The sequence below is a fragment of the Humulus lupulus genome, chromosome 8, assembly GCF_963169125.1.
Source record: "Humulus lupulus chromosome 8, drHumLupu1.1, whole genome shotgun sequence".
Lineage (NCBI taxonomy): Eukaryota > Viridiplantae > Streptophyta > Magnoliopsida > Rosales > Cannabaceae > Humulus > Humulus lupulus.
Window position 1 is genome coordinate 79,315,822 of NC_084800.1, and position 18,617 is coordinate 79,334,438.

General features: G+C 31.3%; 3 protein-coding genes across 7 annotated transcripts; 2 read left to right on the plus strand and 1 right to left on the minus strand.

Moving 5' to 3' along the window:
* The first annotated feature begins 859 nt into the window (after positions 1-859).
* Positions 860-4,722, plus strand: LOC133797908 (uncharacterized). The gene is made up of 8 exons (XM_062236012.1): positions 860-1,135; positions 1,436-1,515; positions 1,741-1,782; positions 1,935-1,976; positions 2,586-2,669; positions 3,056-3,143; positions 4,260-4,357; positions 4,438-4,722. The coding sequence occupies exons 1-8, from the start codon at positions 952-954 to the stop codon at positions 4,450-4,452; spliced, it is 633 nt and encodes a 210-aa protein (XP_062091996.1). The 5' UTR covers positions 860-951; the 3' UTR covers positions 4,453-4,722.
* A 73-nt stretch (positions 4,723-4,795) lies between these two features.
* LOC133797907 (U11/U12 small nuclear ribonucleoprotein 31 kDa protein) lies at positions 4,796-6,547 on the minus strand. Of its 2 annotated transcripts, none has more exons than XM_062236011.1 (2): positions 5,506-6,547; positions 4,796-5,057 (listed from the first exon to the last, which is right to left on the minus strand). In XM_062236011.1, the coding sequence occupies exon 1, from the start codon at positions 6,338-6,340 to the stop codon at positions 5,564-5,566; it is 777 nt and encodes a 258-aa protein (XP_062091995.1). In that variant the 5' UTR covers positions 6,341-6,547; the 3' UTR covers positions 4,796-5,057; positions 5,506-5,563. The 2 variants fall into 2 exon arrangements, with proteins under 2 accessions (XP_062091995.1, XP_062091994.1); XM_062236010.1 differs by having other exon boundaries at positions 4,796-5,097.
* A 2,332-nt stretch (positions 6,548-8,879) lies between these two features.
* Positions 8,880-11,200, plus strand: LOC133797909 (uncharacterized). 4 transcript variants are annotated; one of them, XM_062236015.1, is made up of 2 exons: positions 8,880-9,045; positions 10,212-11,200. In XM_062236015.1, exon 2 carries the CDS (start codon positions 10,257-10,259, stop codon positions 11,052-11,054), a length of 798 nt encoding a protein of 265 aa, XP_062091999.1. In that variant the 5' UTR covers positions 8,880-9,045; positions 10,212-10,256; the 3' UTR covers positions 11,055-11,200. The 4 variants fall into 4 exon arrangements, with proteins under 4 accessions (XP_062091999.1, XP_062091997.1, XP_062091998.1 ...); XM_062236013.1 differs by having other exon boundaries at positions 8,881-9,045; positions 10,209-11,200; XM_062236014.1 differs by having other exon boundaries at positions 8,881-9,045; positions 10,238-11,200.
* Positions 11,201-18,617: the final 7,417 nt, after the last annotated feature.

The following is an 18,617-nucleotide window of genomic DNA, read 5'->3' on the forward strand; positions in this document are numbered from 1 at the left end:
TGAGCTATTTTCATACTGTTTTCTCAACATAAAAATGTATTTTAGTATTATTAATAATAGAATATAATTTAGTATTATTAAAATCACAAAATAAATAACCTTTTTATATAATTATAAATTTATGTTAGTGGCGAGTTTATTATATCAGTGAATAATGTTCAACATGCATTCATCATTCTAAAATTATTATAAGAACAGTCACTTTGTGAAAGTTTCGTATTTATGTTATTTTTTAATTAATACATAAAGCCCGGAAATTAAAAATGACAGAAACTATTTCCTAATATTATTCAGGAAACTATTACTAACACTCATTTTATGTTAAATCACCCATTGGATTAAACCTACTTACACATACATGGCATATATTTGTAATAAATAGTAATATTTTTTATTCCAAGGGATCTTATCCATTGGTGCATTTTGTTCAATGCTAGCCAAGTTTTTTTTTTTATTTAATCTTAGATGCGTTTGACTAATTTTGTTTTAGGTCCCTTGATGCAATTGTTTTTGCAACAATTTGGAGTTATTCAACTTTATGTTATATTATATTTCGGTGACATTGTAGTTGATATTTTAGAGACTTGATTCATGATTTGTATTGATGAATTTATGTTTACTTTCTGAAATTAAAATTTGATGAGTTAAATTGGTTAAGACATCATACGGGTATTTAATAATTAATACAAATACTTATCAATCAAACACATCATGGAAAAATTAGAAAAATTAAATATCAACACAAAAATGACTTTGACTTTAATATAATAAAAAGAAATTTGGTGTTGTAAGATTAGAGGTAAATGAGATAGTTAGTTACCCGATTAACTAGTAAACAAGAAAAATATAAAAATAATAACTGAACAGAACAGAAAAGAGGGATATTTATCCAACGTTATCAAGTTCAGTTCAGTATAGTAAGCTGGGTAGAGAGTTGAGTTGTTCATCCTCATGGCTTCTTCTCTTACCTTCTCTCTAATTCAAACTCTGAATTCTCGCACGTCTCCTCTGCCTCCAGGCTCGCCAATTCCTTCAGCAACGCCACACATTTCAACAGTTTCTTTCGCTTTAGCAAAGAATGCTCATCGCCGCTTCAACTTCAAGATCAAACATCTCACAAGGACATCATCTGATGGTAGACTTACCCTTCTCAACTTTCTCGATTATATCATCTTTTGAGCTTCAATTCCTCTCTGAAATGGATTTTTAGGACATGGGTTTTCGTTGGATTAAAGTATAAAGGCTTTAATGGATGCTATTCATTATCCGGAAAGCTTTAAGGGACCCAAAAACAGTGCATTTTTCTTCATGGATTTGTGTTTCGTAGCACTGCTTTATTTTCTCTCTTTTTGTTGTCTCTAGCTAGTTGTCCCAAATTTTCTTGTAATAACTTGAAGTCGATGCCTATTTTGTTCATGAATTCACTATCTTACAGGTACAGGAGGTCCACTTGAAGTTGCAGAAGAGTCCAAATTTGTTCCTTTAAATGCCGAAGATCCACAATTTGGCCCACCTGTAAGTTCTGGTTAGTTTCGTTCCATGTGTCTTCTGCTTTCCTGTTCAATACATATCAACATATACTCTCTTTCGTTCCATTTGTTTTGCAAAGAACACTATTATATTTAAGATTTTCTTCCAAGTTTTGGCTGTCTAAAGAACATAGTACATTAATCTTGAAATATACTAAAGAAACCATCATACCAGTGATGTTGATCAGAATTAACTTTTCTTGTTTTGCAGGCTTTGTTATTGCTGGGCTTTGAAGTGGACGAAATTGTGAAGGTGAGATTGTTGTTTTATATCTACCTGGTTTTGTTTGGTTATCTTGTGTTTTTTTCTTTCTTTGATGTGCATATATAAATTCTTTTCAAAGATCAGATCGTTCAATAAATTTAGTTCTACCTCACCTCATAGTCTTGTGATGTGGTTTGCAGATACAACAGCTTTTGAAAGAAATGGATGGTGAATTCTTACAGGTACCATATCTATTATTTATTGTAAAGAAAAACGACACAACAATGAAATATAAGGAAACAATAGGTATATTATCTAAGGAAAGAGAAGGCACAATACTCTTCCCTTGTGTTCGGTATGAAAGAAATGAGAGAAGTAATCATTTTTCTTGTATAGGAGCTAGAAATGCAAGCATTAAGGAAGGAGGGATTTTAGCTGTAAAATGACAGTCTAACACTTGAGTAAAAAATTCCCTATTAAAGCCTCACCCATGCTGAAATGATTGAAAACTGGTCAAAATTGGGGATTTGAATTTCATTATGTAATCCCTCAGTCCACTCTACTCCAAATCCATCCAATAGTCTCTTCACCCCTCTCATTCCTTCCACATATCATCCTCTTACTAAACACACTTTTATGGTTAGATTGGTTTGATCCAAATATAAAATATGCTTCCAACTATCTTCACAGTTGGAAGGAATCAAGCAAAATAATTGTTACACTAGTTTTTCTTGTGTGCTATATATGGAAAACAGATGGTATATGTATGATCGAGTATTAATAATTGACTAGTGCTTAGGGATACAAATGTTTTACTTAAATTGCTACTGATGTCTTCTTTTTTTTTTTAGATTATTCTCTGTACTGAAGACATGATTCCTCGTTCACTTTGGGAGGCTATTAATACTAAGCAGGCCAATCTGAAGGAAGTGAAGGTAATTTAATTAGTGGGCTTTTTATGTATGGAAAGGATTTGAAGACTGTCTTGATCATCATAAATTCTAATGGAAAGTTTAGTAGTTTTAGAACTTGGTAGAAACAATTATTTCCAAAATTCCTTTGGCAAACTACATCAGCTGACTGAGCAATCAAGCTGTAATTTTAACTCGTTTAGATCACGTTCCTTGGTTACTTATATATAAATCATTTGAACACATTAATGGTAGTCTCTTATTGAAAATGGCTTTTCTGCTTCTGAAGTTCTTCAAAGCTTTTCAAAACATTATAGTACATCTATTTTATTTTATATTTTGGGATGATGCCAACTCTAGTAACTCACATGTTGAGCTTGCTTATGCTTTGTTATGATTCGTTCTAACAGATTGCCAAGTCACTGCCACGAATTTGCTTCTTATCTGGTCTCAGTGGGGAGGAGATGATAATGTTCATTGATGCTTTTCCGGAAGCTGGTATACATCTCATCTTACTATTTCCTTGTCCATCTATTTAGGGATAATTGCAGTGAAAATTCTTCTATAATTATGTTTATCGTACTTAAGTCCCTAAGTAATTTTTTTGGTGACAAAAGTCCTATCGGTTAGTGTTTGGTGCACAATTGGTCCCTGGCAGTTAACTGGATTAACACATATGATAACTTGGGTCTAGCCCTCTTTCTCAACTCGGCTTTATAAGGATTTTTGCTGCATATATCCATATTTCATATTATTATATTTTAACCACATTTGTGTTTTATAAATAATTTCACTTTTAATTATATAAATATATTTTTTTATAATTTATTTTATCATTTTATAGTATAATTTCTTTAATAAAAATATATATATACATAATTAATTTTATAGTTTATTTTTTTACAATTTTATAGTATACATAATATGTATATACAAAATCAACCAATTAAAATATATCATTATTATATTGTAAATTAATATACATGTATTAATTGTTAATATTAATTTATTTAAAATATTCAATAAAATAAAGAAATTATACAATAAAATAATAAAAAAATATTTATATTTTTAGAAGTAAAATTATTTATAAAACACAAATGTGGTTAAAATAATGATATGAAATATGGTTATGTGCACCAAAAATAAAATATCCTTAAGTAATCATATTTGTGGCACTTAAGTCCTTATGTAGTATTTATTTTATCCAATCTTAAATGGACATGTACACCAAATTACAGAGATTTTTGCTACCAAAAAAATTACTTACAACTTAAATGCTACAAACATTATTAGATAGAGATTTTCGCCACAATTATCCCTTGCATCTCATCTTACTATTTCCTTGTCCATCTATTTATATTGCTTTGTATGATTATTATGTTTCATTTTTTCCAATTACTATTTTTACCACTCAATAGAAAAATGTCCCAAAAATGGTTTGAAAATTTGAAACCCTTTTCTATTATCTCAATTCAATGCTTTCAACTATGTCAGCGCTGAAATCAGATCCTGAAGATAATGGTTGTAGTACTGCAGCATGGAACTGAGTTTTGACTTGTTTGGTTTTCTTATTAAATCATATGTATAATTAAAAGTGCTCCTGGTTTATAGGACTAGAACCAGCTGTCTTTGCAGCACTTGTTCCAAACAGTGCCGATAAACCTCTGCAGGAGTTGATAGATGAGATAATGGGAGACCATGAAATGATGGTAAGTTTCTTTGTTTTCATACATAGATTTCATCTTCTCTAAACTATCTTTCTCACCTATAATTACCCCTAATTTTCCAGACTTCAAAACAATGATCGAGAAAACTCCAAATACATATTCCAAACTTGGAAGAGAAGAATTTTTGCTCCATGATTTCTACAGCTTCTGGAAATGCTGACAAGACTTGGTCTTCACAAGGAGCAATGATTTTCTGTTGACCTTTGTTAGTTGAGATTTTTGGTGCTAAATAGACCTGAAAAGCATCCTCCTACTCATACCTCTTCATATCTCTGTTATCCGAAAATTGTTTGCTGTAGAAAAGTAAGCATGTACCAATATGACATGCAGCTCTTATGCTCATTTAAGATATATATATATATGCATTCTATTTAAGACAGTACAGATTGTCATTGTAATCACAATGAAGATAAAGGGAGGTTTAAAAAAAAAAGTATATCGTATACCATAATGCCAAATGTACAGTAATGAAAATCTTATTATTGTTCAAACTGTACATATAAACTTGCTGGCAGAACAAACAAAAATTTCAACAATCCAATCCACAGCATCATATGCAGAACTTGCAAATTCCAAGGCAGTTAAACCATATTTCATCTGATAAGATTATCTGCTGATGAAATACTACACTTTGTCTGCTACTGTCACACAAAGTTCTTGGCCGAGAGAACATGCGACATGCCTATAGAAAATAAGAATCCTGATTCTTCACTGTAATTCAACTGGAGTCATCACAGTATCAAGCAGCCAAAACATTTTTCATAATACAAGTTAAACAATGTAAATGGCCATTGTTAAACATTTTGAGAGAAGTCTACCCGTTAAACATGTAAAAAAGAAAGAAAAAAATGAATCCAATGAAGAACGGTAGGATTAAAAAAAATGATGCCATACACATTGCCTATATTTAACCAAAGCTGCATTAAGTGACTGCAAAATAATTCTCTAGTCTCTCCATCCATTAATTCAAACTCTTTCCATACTTAAAAATGATTTTTTCTAGCTCCTAAACTTCTAAGTAAGCATGGGAAGAGAACCCACTGTCCGAAAATTGGAGATTATCATCTTCCAGCATTACCCAGCTCAAACTCAATGCTGAGAAAACGAAATCAAATGAAGAAAGTTCATACCTTCATAAGCCCAATAATTTGATTAACCCCATATCCAGAGCAACCCAACCTGGTAACATCAGTCGTCCTCATCACCACTCTCATCGCTGAAGTAGCTGGCCTTCTTCAACTTCTTCTTCTTCTTCTCCTCCTCACCACCCTCACCGCCGCTGCCTTCTCTCAACAACCTCTCGTCCGCGCCACTATCCACCACCGACGCCCAATTATCATCCTCAAACACCTCCACGGCTCCATCAGACCACCCCGCCTCGTTATCCTCCTCGTCTTCCCTCTTCAAATTATCGCCACCCCTTCTCAGTTTCTTAGGCGGAGGTCGCTCCCTCGGGCCGAGCTGGTTCCTCGGACACTCGTAAGATAGGTGCCCTTCGGCCCCACACTCGTAGCACCGACTCTTGTCCCTGTAAACCCTCTTGCGGATGAACTCCGAGGCTCGGCCATTGTCTGCGGCGATCGAAGCCGTTAGGGTTCTCCCGTTAAGGACCTTCCCGTGCATCTGGCGTGCTGCCGAAACGGCGTCGTTCCGCGATACGAACTGGACGAAGGCCACGCCACGGCTGAGTCGTGTTTGGCGGTCCTTGAGGACGGAGACGCGGGCGACTTTGCCGAAGGTGGAGAAGAGTGTGTGGAGATCGGAGTTGGTGAGGGAGTAGTCGATGTTGGAGACGTATAGGGTCGATTTGGAAGGAGCTAGGGCACCGGAGCCGGAGGGCTTGCTCCCGGAGCCGGAGGTCCGAGACGGATGGTTACCGGTGGTAGGAGCTGAGGCGTAACGATAATAGAAGGTTTCGTCATCGTCTTCATCACTATCGCCCCTTTTCTTGTTCTTCTTCGCCATTAATTCGATTCCAAAGCTTCAGTATTTTTGTAATTTGAAAAACCCTAAACTCGCTACTTTGAATGCCTTGCTCAACGTAAAAACAATTTTTATTTGATAGCAGTTTTTCTTTTTCCTTGATAATTTTTGTGATTTCTTTTTTTCTTTTTCTTTTTCATCAAGAGGAGATTGATCTAGATTTTACCAATAACAATTCACAAAAAAAAATTAAATGAAATGTTTTTTAATAGTTTTATAAAAAGAAATAATGATAGGCTTGTCCTTAATTATACATATTCTGGATGATTTAGTGTGTTTAAAATATGATTGATTTTTTTTTAATATCATAAATTCTATTTTTCGGTGCACCAAATTATCTTTATTTTTTCGAAAACATCTAGAAGGGTCTTCATAACTACAGTAAACATCATTATGTAAAAACATTGGATTATGACTTAGCCAAATTTTGTTGTGCACACTTCAATTTCACACACACGTAGATAAGCACTCTAGTTTCAGTAATCATCATGTACGTTTTCGAAAACTGTGGATAATTTACAGTGTGTTGAAACTATAATTATTTTTTTCACATGTGATGGTTCGATAAATCACGAACTCTACTTTTTGACATAATCCCCCATAAACTATACATTTTTTTGTATGCTTCTTTTTTCTTATATTTTTCTAAAATAAGTACCCATTTCTAATTCTCATTTAATATAAAATTACCCATTTGTATAAAATTATTTGTATACTCCTTTATTTTATTTATACTAAAAATAATAAAAATTACTTTGAATTCTTAATAAATTTTGTTGTAATGGTAAAATACCTAATACTTTTTTTTTTTGTAATTAGGACCTCATTAAATATAAAAACTCAAATTTTCCTTTGTAAATATAGTAGACCTCTTAGCCAAAAAAAAAATTATATAAATTCAAAAAAAGTGTTTGAATACTAAAATAAATTTAAAAAAAAAAAATAGGAGGCTAGATTTTATTTACCTGAAAAATAATACCAAAGACCCACATAAATTTAATGATAATTTACTTTTATTTATTATTTTCTTTTGCAATAGTAGCCCCTTGAATTATAAGTGGGTAAGCAAATTAGTGCCCAAATTTTAAAAAGTAGCAATCAAGTCTCTTCTTCCATCATTTTCACATAATTGTTGTGGAATTGCCATGTGGCAATGTAAAGGATAATTATTGTCCCTTATTTAAATTAGCAAATTAAATAAAAACAAAACAAAAAGCGAATACAGCTTTCTTTAAAAAAAAATATCAAATAAAAAACCAAAAAACTTTTAAAAAAAAACAAAAATAATTGAGATTGAGAGATAGAGTATTATGATCAAACTCCAATTGATATATTTAGAAAGAGCTTGGGTATGAGAATGGTTATGGTTAAGGGTATGGAGATAGATCTAATAAAAAAAGAGTTGAGATTTTGTGGCTGGTTATGGTGAGGATGATCTGAGCAGCCAAGGAAGAAGCCAAGCAGAGAGCTTCGGGGAGGGTCCAGCCATTTGCTTCTCCTTGGACAAATTTGTTCCTAATAAAGTCTCTCTCCCATATTAATACAGTTTTTTTTTACCTTTTATCTTTTATTCTGATCGGGAATGAAGAAGAAGAAGAAATAATATTAAGTAGGATGTCAATTTAACTCATAGGCTAAATTTCTGCGGGAATCCGTCCCCAATAAAATAGGGTTGGGGACATAATATCTATCCCGAATCTACTTTGTTTATATTATAATTTTATTTAAAATTATTTATTTAAATATAAATATTATTAAAAATATATAAAAAATATATATTAATTTATTTAATTAATTTTTAAAATAAATTAAATATTTCTATTAAATAAATATCCGATCACGAGACATGATAGGGATGGGGAATCATTCCTAACTTCGCCCCCCCCCCATCCTAGTACCAATAACTCTAATACAAAATGGGATTTTGCCATTCATCTTTGATTTATATTGAAGCTTGAAAAGGGTACTAGTTACTGATTTTCTGAATATGGAGAGATATCATCCTTGTGTATGTTCCCCAAGTTTTGCTTTTTCTTTCTTTTTCTATTGATTTGTTTTTCTCCCGCATCAATTTTCTTGGAAAAAAAAAAAGCATTAATATCATGACATTAAATTGATATAGTGTCTCAAAGGTGAACAAATGAAAATGAAGTGGCTCCAAATACTAATTTATCTTTGAAAGTGCCGCTGATACTCTGATTTGTGATAGATTTTATTAATTTAAATTATTCTTTTTCATCTGATTGAATTATTATTATTATTATTATTATTATTCTTGGTTAATCTAAATTAGGGACATAATTATCTTGTGCGCTGCCACGTGGAAATTCCTAACAGTTATTTAACAGAACGTTAGTGCTAAATTAGGGGTAGATTGCTACTGAATTCAATAATTAAGGACTTTATTGCTACTTTTTAAAGTTTAGGGACTAGTTTGCTATCCAAAGTATAATTGAAGGGGCTACTATGCTAAAAACCATATTCTTAACTTGTAGCCTAGTTTTGTTGCAGAGGAACAACAAAACAAAATAAAAACATCAGATACAAACAAATGGCAGATAGGAAGCGAGAGAAGAAAGAAGCTTCGTGCTCGATTCGCATGTTCCATCTCTAAACGCCCTCTCACACCATTTGAAATCACAAAATTCATCTCAAATAATCAACCTATGACCCTCTAGGGTTTTTCTGTAAGTTATTTCTCTCACTGTTGGTTTATTTATATTTATCAAACTTCTCCGCTGGGTAGCTCTTACATTTGGGTTTGAACTGATTGAAAATCATGCTTCTGGGAGCTGAGTATGTGATTTCTTGTCATTTGTTAAGATGGGTGTTGATTAAATCGCACAATCTTTGCTTTTGTGGCCTGTTTCAATTGAAAATTAATTTCAATCAGCAATTGGTCAAGGAAAATCAATGATTTTTCCATTTATGTTTCTTCTGGCAGAATGTTGGCTCAGAAACAGGAATTTGACCTATAATTCAATAATTTTTACCACCCCATTTTTTGTTTTCTAACTAGTGAGGAAGGAAGTAGTGGTGTTGTTTTGATGTGGGGGTGTAAGATCATTAGTAAACTGCATATGGTCATGTTGGGCTTTAAAAAAAAAGTTATTTTGTTGGCACTTGCAACTTCGTGGCTCTGTGTTCTTTGATTTCATATTCTTGAAAAGTGTTGTTTCTTTTAAAAAAAAAAAAAGAAGACTGTCGTGGAGGCGTGAGAATATGTAACATTAGTTATCTTAGACACTAAACTTGTGGAAGTAAGTATTATTTGAAATCCAGGCACAAGTGAAATTTGGTCAGTCATGAAATCGAGTTTTGGATCTTAAACAAGTTTCAGCCTGAGATATTAGGGATGGTTTCATAATGAAAAGAGAGGTTTTTGTTTTAGTAAAGTGGGAAATGGTTTGACTCAAGTTAAGACCGTTTTTGTCAAGTATGGGTTGTAATATTTGTTTTGATCCTTTCAATGCGCGTCTTTATTTAACTTAATAAGAGGAAAAGATTTATTTGGTTTACCCAACTTGATATCTTTTCATGATTTGTTAAATATTTGGCTCATTTGAATCTACATTATGTTGGCAATGATGATATAAAATGTGTACTTCTAGTTCTGCAGTAAGTCAAGAGTTCATGTTTTCAATACTGCTGAAACAACCAATGCGACTGCTCCTAGTCTTTCTTTTTAATCCTCTACTTATGTTTGTCATCATTGATAATCATTTTTTTTATCATAGATTTCCTCAAAATTAACTTTGAGATATAAAATGTGCTAAATTCTACCATTTAGGCAAGATGCAAGTAGTTCTTAAATCTTCCATAAGTTCTCTAATTTTGCCCCCTTTGATAGTAGGCTTTTCTAATTCTTGACAAAACCAGTGATGAACGTCCTCAAACAATGCATGGATTCTCAACTGTTGATGGCTTTGTGGATATAACTGAGTGCTTGGCAGAGATGATTAAGTACGTTGCAAATGAACCCTCACTAGGGCTTTTCTATGTTCAGCAGCACACTCAAAATGCAGTGCCCGCTGTAGTTCAGCTCAGAAATAATGTTGTAGATAAGTCTCACGAAACAACTTTGCACACCGAAGATTCAGAGGATTCAATAACCATGGTGAGGTCAATGAAAGAATGTGGATTCCCCATCGCAGATGAGATGATCAGAGATATAAAGAAATCTTTGTTGATCATGTCTACAAAACAACCTAGAAGAGGGTTGATCCATGACTCTAGATCAAGTTCTCAGGCAGAAAAAGCAAGCTCTTGGGGACCAGCCAATTGGGGTCGTCCGGGAGTTTATGGTCAGCTAGACAGCGAAAAAAGCGGCTATCTTTCAACCGTATTTAAATCTGCAAGGAAGACGGCTAGTAATTTAAAGTGGCCACAACTTGATTCTGGAGAATCGCTGCTGAGCAAGGATGACAAGTTGATGTTCTATCCAAGCCGGTCATTATCAGTTGCCTCTGCTGCTAGCACTAGCTCATCTCAGCCAGATGTGGAAGCTGATGAGCTGCCCTTGTCAAGTAAGATTACATATGAACCACAAGAACAAATAGATGCGAGTTTAGTGTCCCCTAACTTGGTGCCCGTGTCAGAGGACTTCGACGAGTTCCAGGCTGTTAAGGCAGCAAAACTAGAGGAGTGGTTAGAAGGGAATAGCAACATGGATGATCGGAGAGGTACAAGTGTTTGAGAAGCAACTAAACTTTGAGAACCTGTGGATATGGTTATACTTATGTATAATGGAATTCTTACATAAACATATCAATTGAAAAAAAAAATACATATTTATTTAAATAGTGTGTTAATAATGGCTGCGTTTGGTAAAATTTTTGCTTTCTGCTTTCTTAGTGTCAAAAATAGAAATTATTTTTTATTTTTTTATATTTTTACTTTTGGTTTATAAAAATAATAATGTGTTTGGTGACCGTTTTTATTTTTTGTTTTTAAAAATAAAAAATAGAAAAATTGTTTGGTAACTCGTGTTTTGTTTTTTAGGAGGAAGAGACGAGTCATCATCATGTGACGTTGAAAAAAAAAACGAAAACTGTTTTAAAAAATTTTAAGGTCTGATTGGTTCGAAAGTGAGATGCTGAAATGAAAATCTGAATTTAGTGATTAGTTCAATGTCTGTAAATTGTTTTTAAGTTTTAAAAAAATGAATCTGTGATTGGTATTAATTTTGAATATGTAATTGGTTAAACTGAATTTGAATATTATTTTAATTTTATATATTCTATAGACATAAGTTGTATGATATTAAATTTTGATTTATCAATAGATTTAATTAAGTAAAATTTAATAATATTGAGAAATTAAAATCTAATAATAGTGCATTGATTAAAAATTAAAATTTAATAATAGTGCATTAATTAAATTCATAAATTTGTTTCGGTATATAAGTGTTTTATTGCTTCAGTTTATATATATATATATATAAAAGACTTATCAATTGTTACTACATATAGATGTGTACTAACAATTATGATGATGTGGCAACATGGTGACTTGGTATAGCAAGTTACTAACAAATAAATATTTTTTTTCTACATTAATTTCGAATTTAGTTTTTGTTTTGTTATAATTAATGTTGTTTCCAACTAATGAGAGACACTAGCTATATTTAGAAATTAACATGCATTTGAAAAATAAAAAGTTTACAATATTCTATTTTTATAATAAATAAACATTTTTCATCAGGTAACCTTTCTAAAAATTTGAAAAAATCAAAATTTATTTTTAGAAATATTAATTAACAACTATATATGAATCATTGAGTTTAATCAAATAATATTAAAGTAATCATTCATGTATAGTAATCATTAAAAATGCACTCATATACATATATATATAAATATATATTATATATACTAACACACAATAGAAACAAGTCACAGTGAAAATCAGAAAATAGAGAAAATAATGTTTTCTTGTTTTCAATTATATAAGCAAAAGTTTAAAATCATATTCTGATTTTGTTTTAGGAAATAACTAACCATTCATAAATTATTGTGAATCCACTTATTTTTAGTTTTTGGAATTATAAAATTGAATCATAATCACATACCAATCACGTCCTTAAAAGCTCAAAAATTATGTTTTCAAAATTTAACAAATTTTAAAAAATAGAAGTAGAATTACCGAACAAATTTTTTCACTTTATTGTTAGATTTTTAATTATTTAAAAAGAAAACTGAGCAATGTGATGTCTTTTTAAATTTAAATTAATATATTTGAGTTTTCTAGTATTAGTCATTTTATTGTGTGTAATTTTGATGTCAGCCTTTGTTTATCTTGTCAACTCCTCTATGATTTGAATCCAAAAATATAATTAGGGAGGACATAGGTATAAGTTGTGGCAATAATAGAAGAAGAAACATTAATAGTTTATCTTTTTCTCTTCTATTCCGTATAACTATTAATTTATTGACTTTATTGAAAGAATACTGTTAAGGAGAGATTTTTATTTGAGTTTTAATGAAATTTTATATTTTATTTATATTTCAATGATAAATTTATTTTCTTATCTTTATTATAATTAATAAAACTAAATAAATATACAAATAATTTTTTATTATTTCAAAAATAAAATTATAATATCAACTGTTTTTTTTTTACTTTTATTTCTCTTTTCTTATTGTCTAAAAGAAAAAGTAACACTGAAAGCTATGTCAAATGAGACTTAGATATTATAATTGCACATGCAATTTTTTTTATGCTTTAAACTTATAGTTACATGTGATATATCTTTATGTCAATAATACTAAATTTTTACTAATAGTTGTACTTAAGTAATAATTTTATTCTTTTCACAACAATAATACTAAATATTTGCTAATAATACACTTAAGTACCAATTCAATTTTTTTTACTACGACAATAATACTATAATATTATATTTAGTTACATCGGTTAGCACAATGGTCAAATGATGACAAGGCAATGTTGAGAGACTCGGCGGGGTTATATACACCAAAGTCAATAGTCAAAGCACTCCAACATTGACCTAGCTGAAGGTGTCAATTGAAGCTAGCTTATCTTGGTGTCCTAGTTATAAGGAGGTATGTTGCTCAAGAATAGGGAGCTCGTCCTATAAGTCGTGGTTAGAGCCCTAAAGGCACATTTGCAGGCTTCTTCAAGGCTAGTGAATTATTGAGCTCGCTTGAAGAATTCATCGAGCTTGTAACTTCATTGGCGTCGCATCTCTTTCCAAAAGGGACTGAGGAGCCAAATACCCGACTGTAGAGCCATCAGTTTTCGTGCATCGCCTACTTGCTTGGCCTAAGTAGACTCTTTGTTGAAACATTGAATATACATTTTCAAGGATTTATCGAGCCTCCACTTGATGTTTGCGAGGACGTTGACTTTGATTGGGATGTTCTAAGTAACAATAAACTGTTTTTGAAGTATGAGGCTAAGTGCAACCAGGACTTTCGGGCTTGTACTACATGCACTAGTCATAAGTTGCTCCCTTAAGAGTTCCTGGAAAGCACTTGTAGCGAGCCTCCCAATGAACATTATAAATGCTCATTTGCATAGTAAAATTGGAAACATGGTTGACTAGGTTTGTTGTGTTGTCGTTTAAGTGGATTAGGGACATCTTGAATTCGAATGGCAAGGGAGTTTCCTTAATGTCTTGAGTGAAGGGTTCACCCTCCGAGTCCAACTTGGTCTCTTGGTTGCAACTGTATTTGTTGAACTATCGTTGCATAGCTACGAGCTCAACCAGGACGAGATTCAATGTCGGATCCTATATGAGTGCTCGAGTGTTGTCAACAAATGGCATTACGTCTAGGCTAGTTCTGCCCCTACAAGTGTTTAATTCATCCCGCACTTTGAGCTGCTCAACTCTAAATGCACCTTTAGCGAGCCAATTGTTAACCAAATAATTGTGGATTGCATAATTTGTTGGGAGTTTAAGGCTCACAAACTTTAAATCAACAATGAATAAAGGTAATTATCTCATTAATACAAACCTTAGAGACTAATCAAGAATCACATACATGGTATGAAGGAAAATCTTGAAAAACAAAGATTAAAGAATAATCTATAAAATGACATAAATTGGAGAGTGAAGTTACACCATCTAAATGAACAGAATCAACACACAAAATATAATAAAACTATCACAAAAAATAACAAAAAGTGATGGGAAACTAATAAAAAAAAAAACCAAATTCTTCTGTCGCAAAACCAAAATGTAGAACCAAGGTTTATACACAAGGAGTATTGTTGTCTGAAATCTCTATTACAAGCATTAACAAAGTTGCTTAAAGCTTTTACAAAGATTGAATGAGAAGTAGGATTAAACAAGTCTTGAAACTCATGCAAGTAAAGCAATTCTTGATTAATTTCTTGGAGAAAATAGATGTTCTTAAAGAGCTAAAGAGAAAGGTTAGAGAAAGTTGAAAAGTGTGATCAAGGCTTTACAACTCTAAAATCCTATTTATATTTTCGGCACTATCATTAGGCTAAACCTAGGGGTGTTCATTGGTCGGTTTGGGCGGGTTGGGTGAATTATTGACAAACTCAAACTTATAATCGGGTTAGTGTTCTTCAACCCGTAACCTACCCAATTAAAAAAATTAAAATTCAACCCGACCATCGATTTGGGCAGGTTAACCCAACCATTGGTTTGGGCAGGTTAACCCGCCCAAACTGTCGAAACTTTTTTTAATTATTTTCTCTATTTTTAGTTTGTATTTATAGCTAAATTAATTGTTACCTTAAAATATAGGTTTTTTCAATAAAAAATTTAATTTTAATTTAATTTATATAATGTATAATTAATAATTATATAAATTTAAAATTTTAAAAATTAGACAAATCCTTAAGTAGGCGGGTTGGTTTGCATTGGACGAGTTGCAAAAAATTTTAGCCCGCCCAATATGATAATTGGGCGGTTTAAAATGAAGGTCGGGCTTTTCGGGTTGCATTTTTTGTCAGTTTTTTCAGGTTGGTTTGGGCAGGTTATTCGAGTTGGACAGATTGCAAAATTTTTTTGCATAGTCTTAGCAAAACCAATAGGATTAGACCACTTAAACACTTAATTGAGTGTCATTTTATCCTTTCCCAGAAATCTCCAAGTAACATGTTGCTTGGGCAATTTTCAACATTTATGTTTTTAAGCCTTATTTCGCATACATAGTATGAGGGAAAATCTTGAAAAACAAAGATTAAAGAGTAATCTATAAAATGACATAAATTTGAGAGTGAAGTTACACCATCTAAATGAACAGAATCAACACAAAAAATATAATAAAACTATCACAAAAGAATAACAAAAAGTGATGGGAAACTAAAAAAAAAAACAAATTCTTCTGTCGCAAAACCAAAATGTAGAACCAAGGTTTATACACAAGGAGTATTGTTGTCTGAAATCCCTATTACAAACATTAACAAAGTTGCTTAAAGCTTTTACAAAGATTGAATGAGAAGTAGGATTAAACAAGTCTTGAAACTCATGCAAGTAAAGCAATTCTTGATTAATTTCTTAGAGAAAATAGATGTTCTTAGAGAACTAAAGAGAAAAGTTAGAGAGAGTTGAAAAGTGTGATCAAGGTTTTACAACTCTAAAAATCCTATTTATATTTTCGGTACTATCATTAGGCTAAACCTAGGGGTATTCATTGGTCAATTTGGGTGGGTTGGGTGGATTATTGACAAACTCAAACTTATAATCAGGTTGGTGCTCTTCAACCCGTAACCTACCCAATTAAAAAAATTAAAGTTCAACTCGACCATCGGTTTGGGCAGGTTAACCCGCCCAAACCGTCGAAACTTTTTTTAATTATTTTCTCTATTTTTAGTTTGTATTTATAGCTAAATTAATTGTTACCTTAAATTATAGGTTTTTTAATAAAAAAAATTAATTTTAATTTAGTTTTATATGATGTATAGTTAATAATTATATAAATATAAAAGTAAAAAATTAGACAAATCCTTAAGTGGGCGGGTCGGTTTGCATTAGGCAAGTTGCAAAAAAATTTAGCCCACCCAGTATGATAATTGGGTGGTTTAAAATGAAGGTCGGGTTTTTTGGGTTGCATTTTCGTTAGTTTTTTCGGGTTGCATTTTTTATCAGTTTTTCAGGTTGGTTTGGGCGAGTTATTCAGGTTGGACAGATTGCAAAAAAATTTGCACAGTCTTAGCTAAACCAATAGGATTAGACCACTTAAACACTTAATTGAGAGTCATTTAAGCATTTCCTAGAAGTCTCCAAGTAACATGTTGCCTGGGCAATTTTCAACATTTATGTTTCCCCCCCCCCCCCCCCAACACACACACACACACACTACATAGAGTGTCCAAAAAACACCCTTAAACACTGTTGGAAATGTGCCCTGAAAGCATATGTAGTAGACATTGTTTTTATGAAATAAATAAATAAATTGAATTTGTTATGCATATATTTTATGGACTATATTATTCTATGATAATATTATGTAAATATCAGGAAAATTCCTAAGTTCATGTATGTAATCTCAAACACGTATTAGTACGAGAGGATTGTGTTTAAGATAAATGAACTTGAATAGTTCGCAGTAAAATAAAGTTATGGAATCTTTAGATTAATTACTGCAAGTACGGTCCACTAGTATTATGAATACATATGATCTAGATCCGGATCACTAGTGTGGTAGGACACTTTAGTGGAGGTGCTTTATATATTAGAGAATATATAGAACTGGACCAGATATGTTTATTAATACTTAGTTATATACCGTTTCGAAGTATTAATTAAATATATCAACTGATGATCATATACAAATTGATCTTAATCCTGAAGTTACTATGAACTCTTGTTTATATTATATGAGTTCTTTGATTCACTTGTTAGTGTCTGTCAGAATGATCAGGCTATAAACTTTTGTTTTGGGAACTCAATAATATAGATGGCTGGGAATATAGTATACAGATATGGAATCTATACCTTCTCGCAAGAGATTGAATGATGGTTCTCTTAAGGGTTGACTTTTGGGACTGAAAGGTTATTGAGCTCAAATTCATAATTTAGTTATGAATTAACCTTCACTAGTAGAGTCAATGGTATTTAAGGAAACAAGACATAATTAAAAGGGTAAAACGGTAATTTTATTCCCGATTAATTATGAACCATTAGTAGAGGGTCAAGTTATATGCAATGATTAAATCAATGGACGCTTTATGATTATAAAGTACTCAGTAAATGAAATGTCTATAATTACAAGAGTTCAATCTCATATTTATAGTGGAATAATCATGAGATTAATAAATTAAGATTATTTAATTAAAGAGTTTAATTAATAATCTCAAATTTATTGGAGCTTGGAATTATAGGTCCATAGGTTCCCATAGCGGCTCTATCAACACTGTTCAAGGTAAGAGTTGATATGAAGGGAAAATAGTTTAAAGACATATTTAGGAAGAAATTTGTTCTTCAGGCCAAATATGCAATTATATGATAATAGTGATTAATTAATTAATTAAAAATTAGTTGTAGTTAACCAAATTAATTAATATTTAATTATTATATAATTTTCGAAATTATATTAAATAATTAAATTAATTTTCAAAATTTAATTAAATAATTAATTAATTGTAATTTTCGAAATTATGATTAATTAAATATTTATTTTCGAAAATTTTGGGTTTAATTAATTAGTAGAATTAATTAAATATCTTTATTTGAGTGGGAGAAAATAATCTGATAAGTTCAAATTGGATTTGAATTTAAAAGATTAATATTTATTCAAATAATTAATTATATTTGATAATTAATTAAATAGATAGTTCATTTGAATTCAAATTTGAATTAGCTATCAGGTTGTTAGATCTTATCTGACAAAGAAATTTGAATAAATAATTAAATAAAATTTGAAAAACTAATATCCCTAGAAATTAGGAAGCTACACGTTCACACAGTCCATAGACTGTGTGTGGCGTGTAGGGCATGGTATTTTTCAGGTATGAGATTTTCAATTTTATTTATTTAATTAATTAATTAATGGATAATTCAAAAATTGGTTTTTGGATTTTTTTATTAATGGAATAATTAATTAATTAAAAATTAAATTGTAAAATGGTTACAGATTGAATTTTTTAAATTTTGAATTTTTTCTGTTAAGTATGACTGATCAGAAAATTATTCAGATAAGAAAATAAGAGAAGTGAGAGTGAGACTACACTACAATTCGCTCTGTGAAAATAGAACGATAGTTTTCTCTCCCTGAAAATAAAGAACCAATTCTCAGGCCTATTCTCTTGATCTCATGAG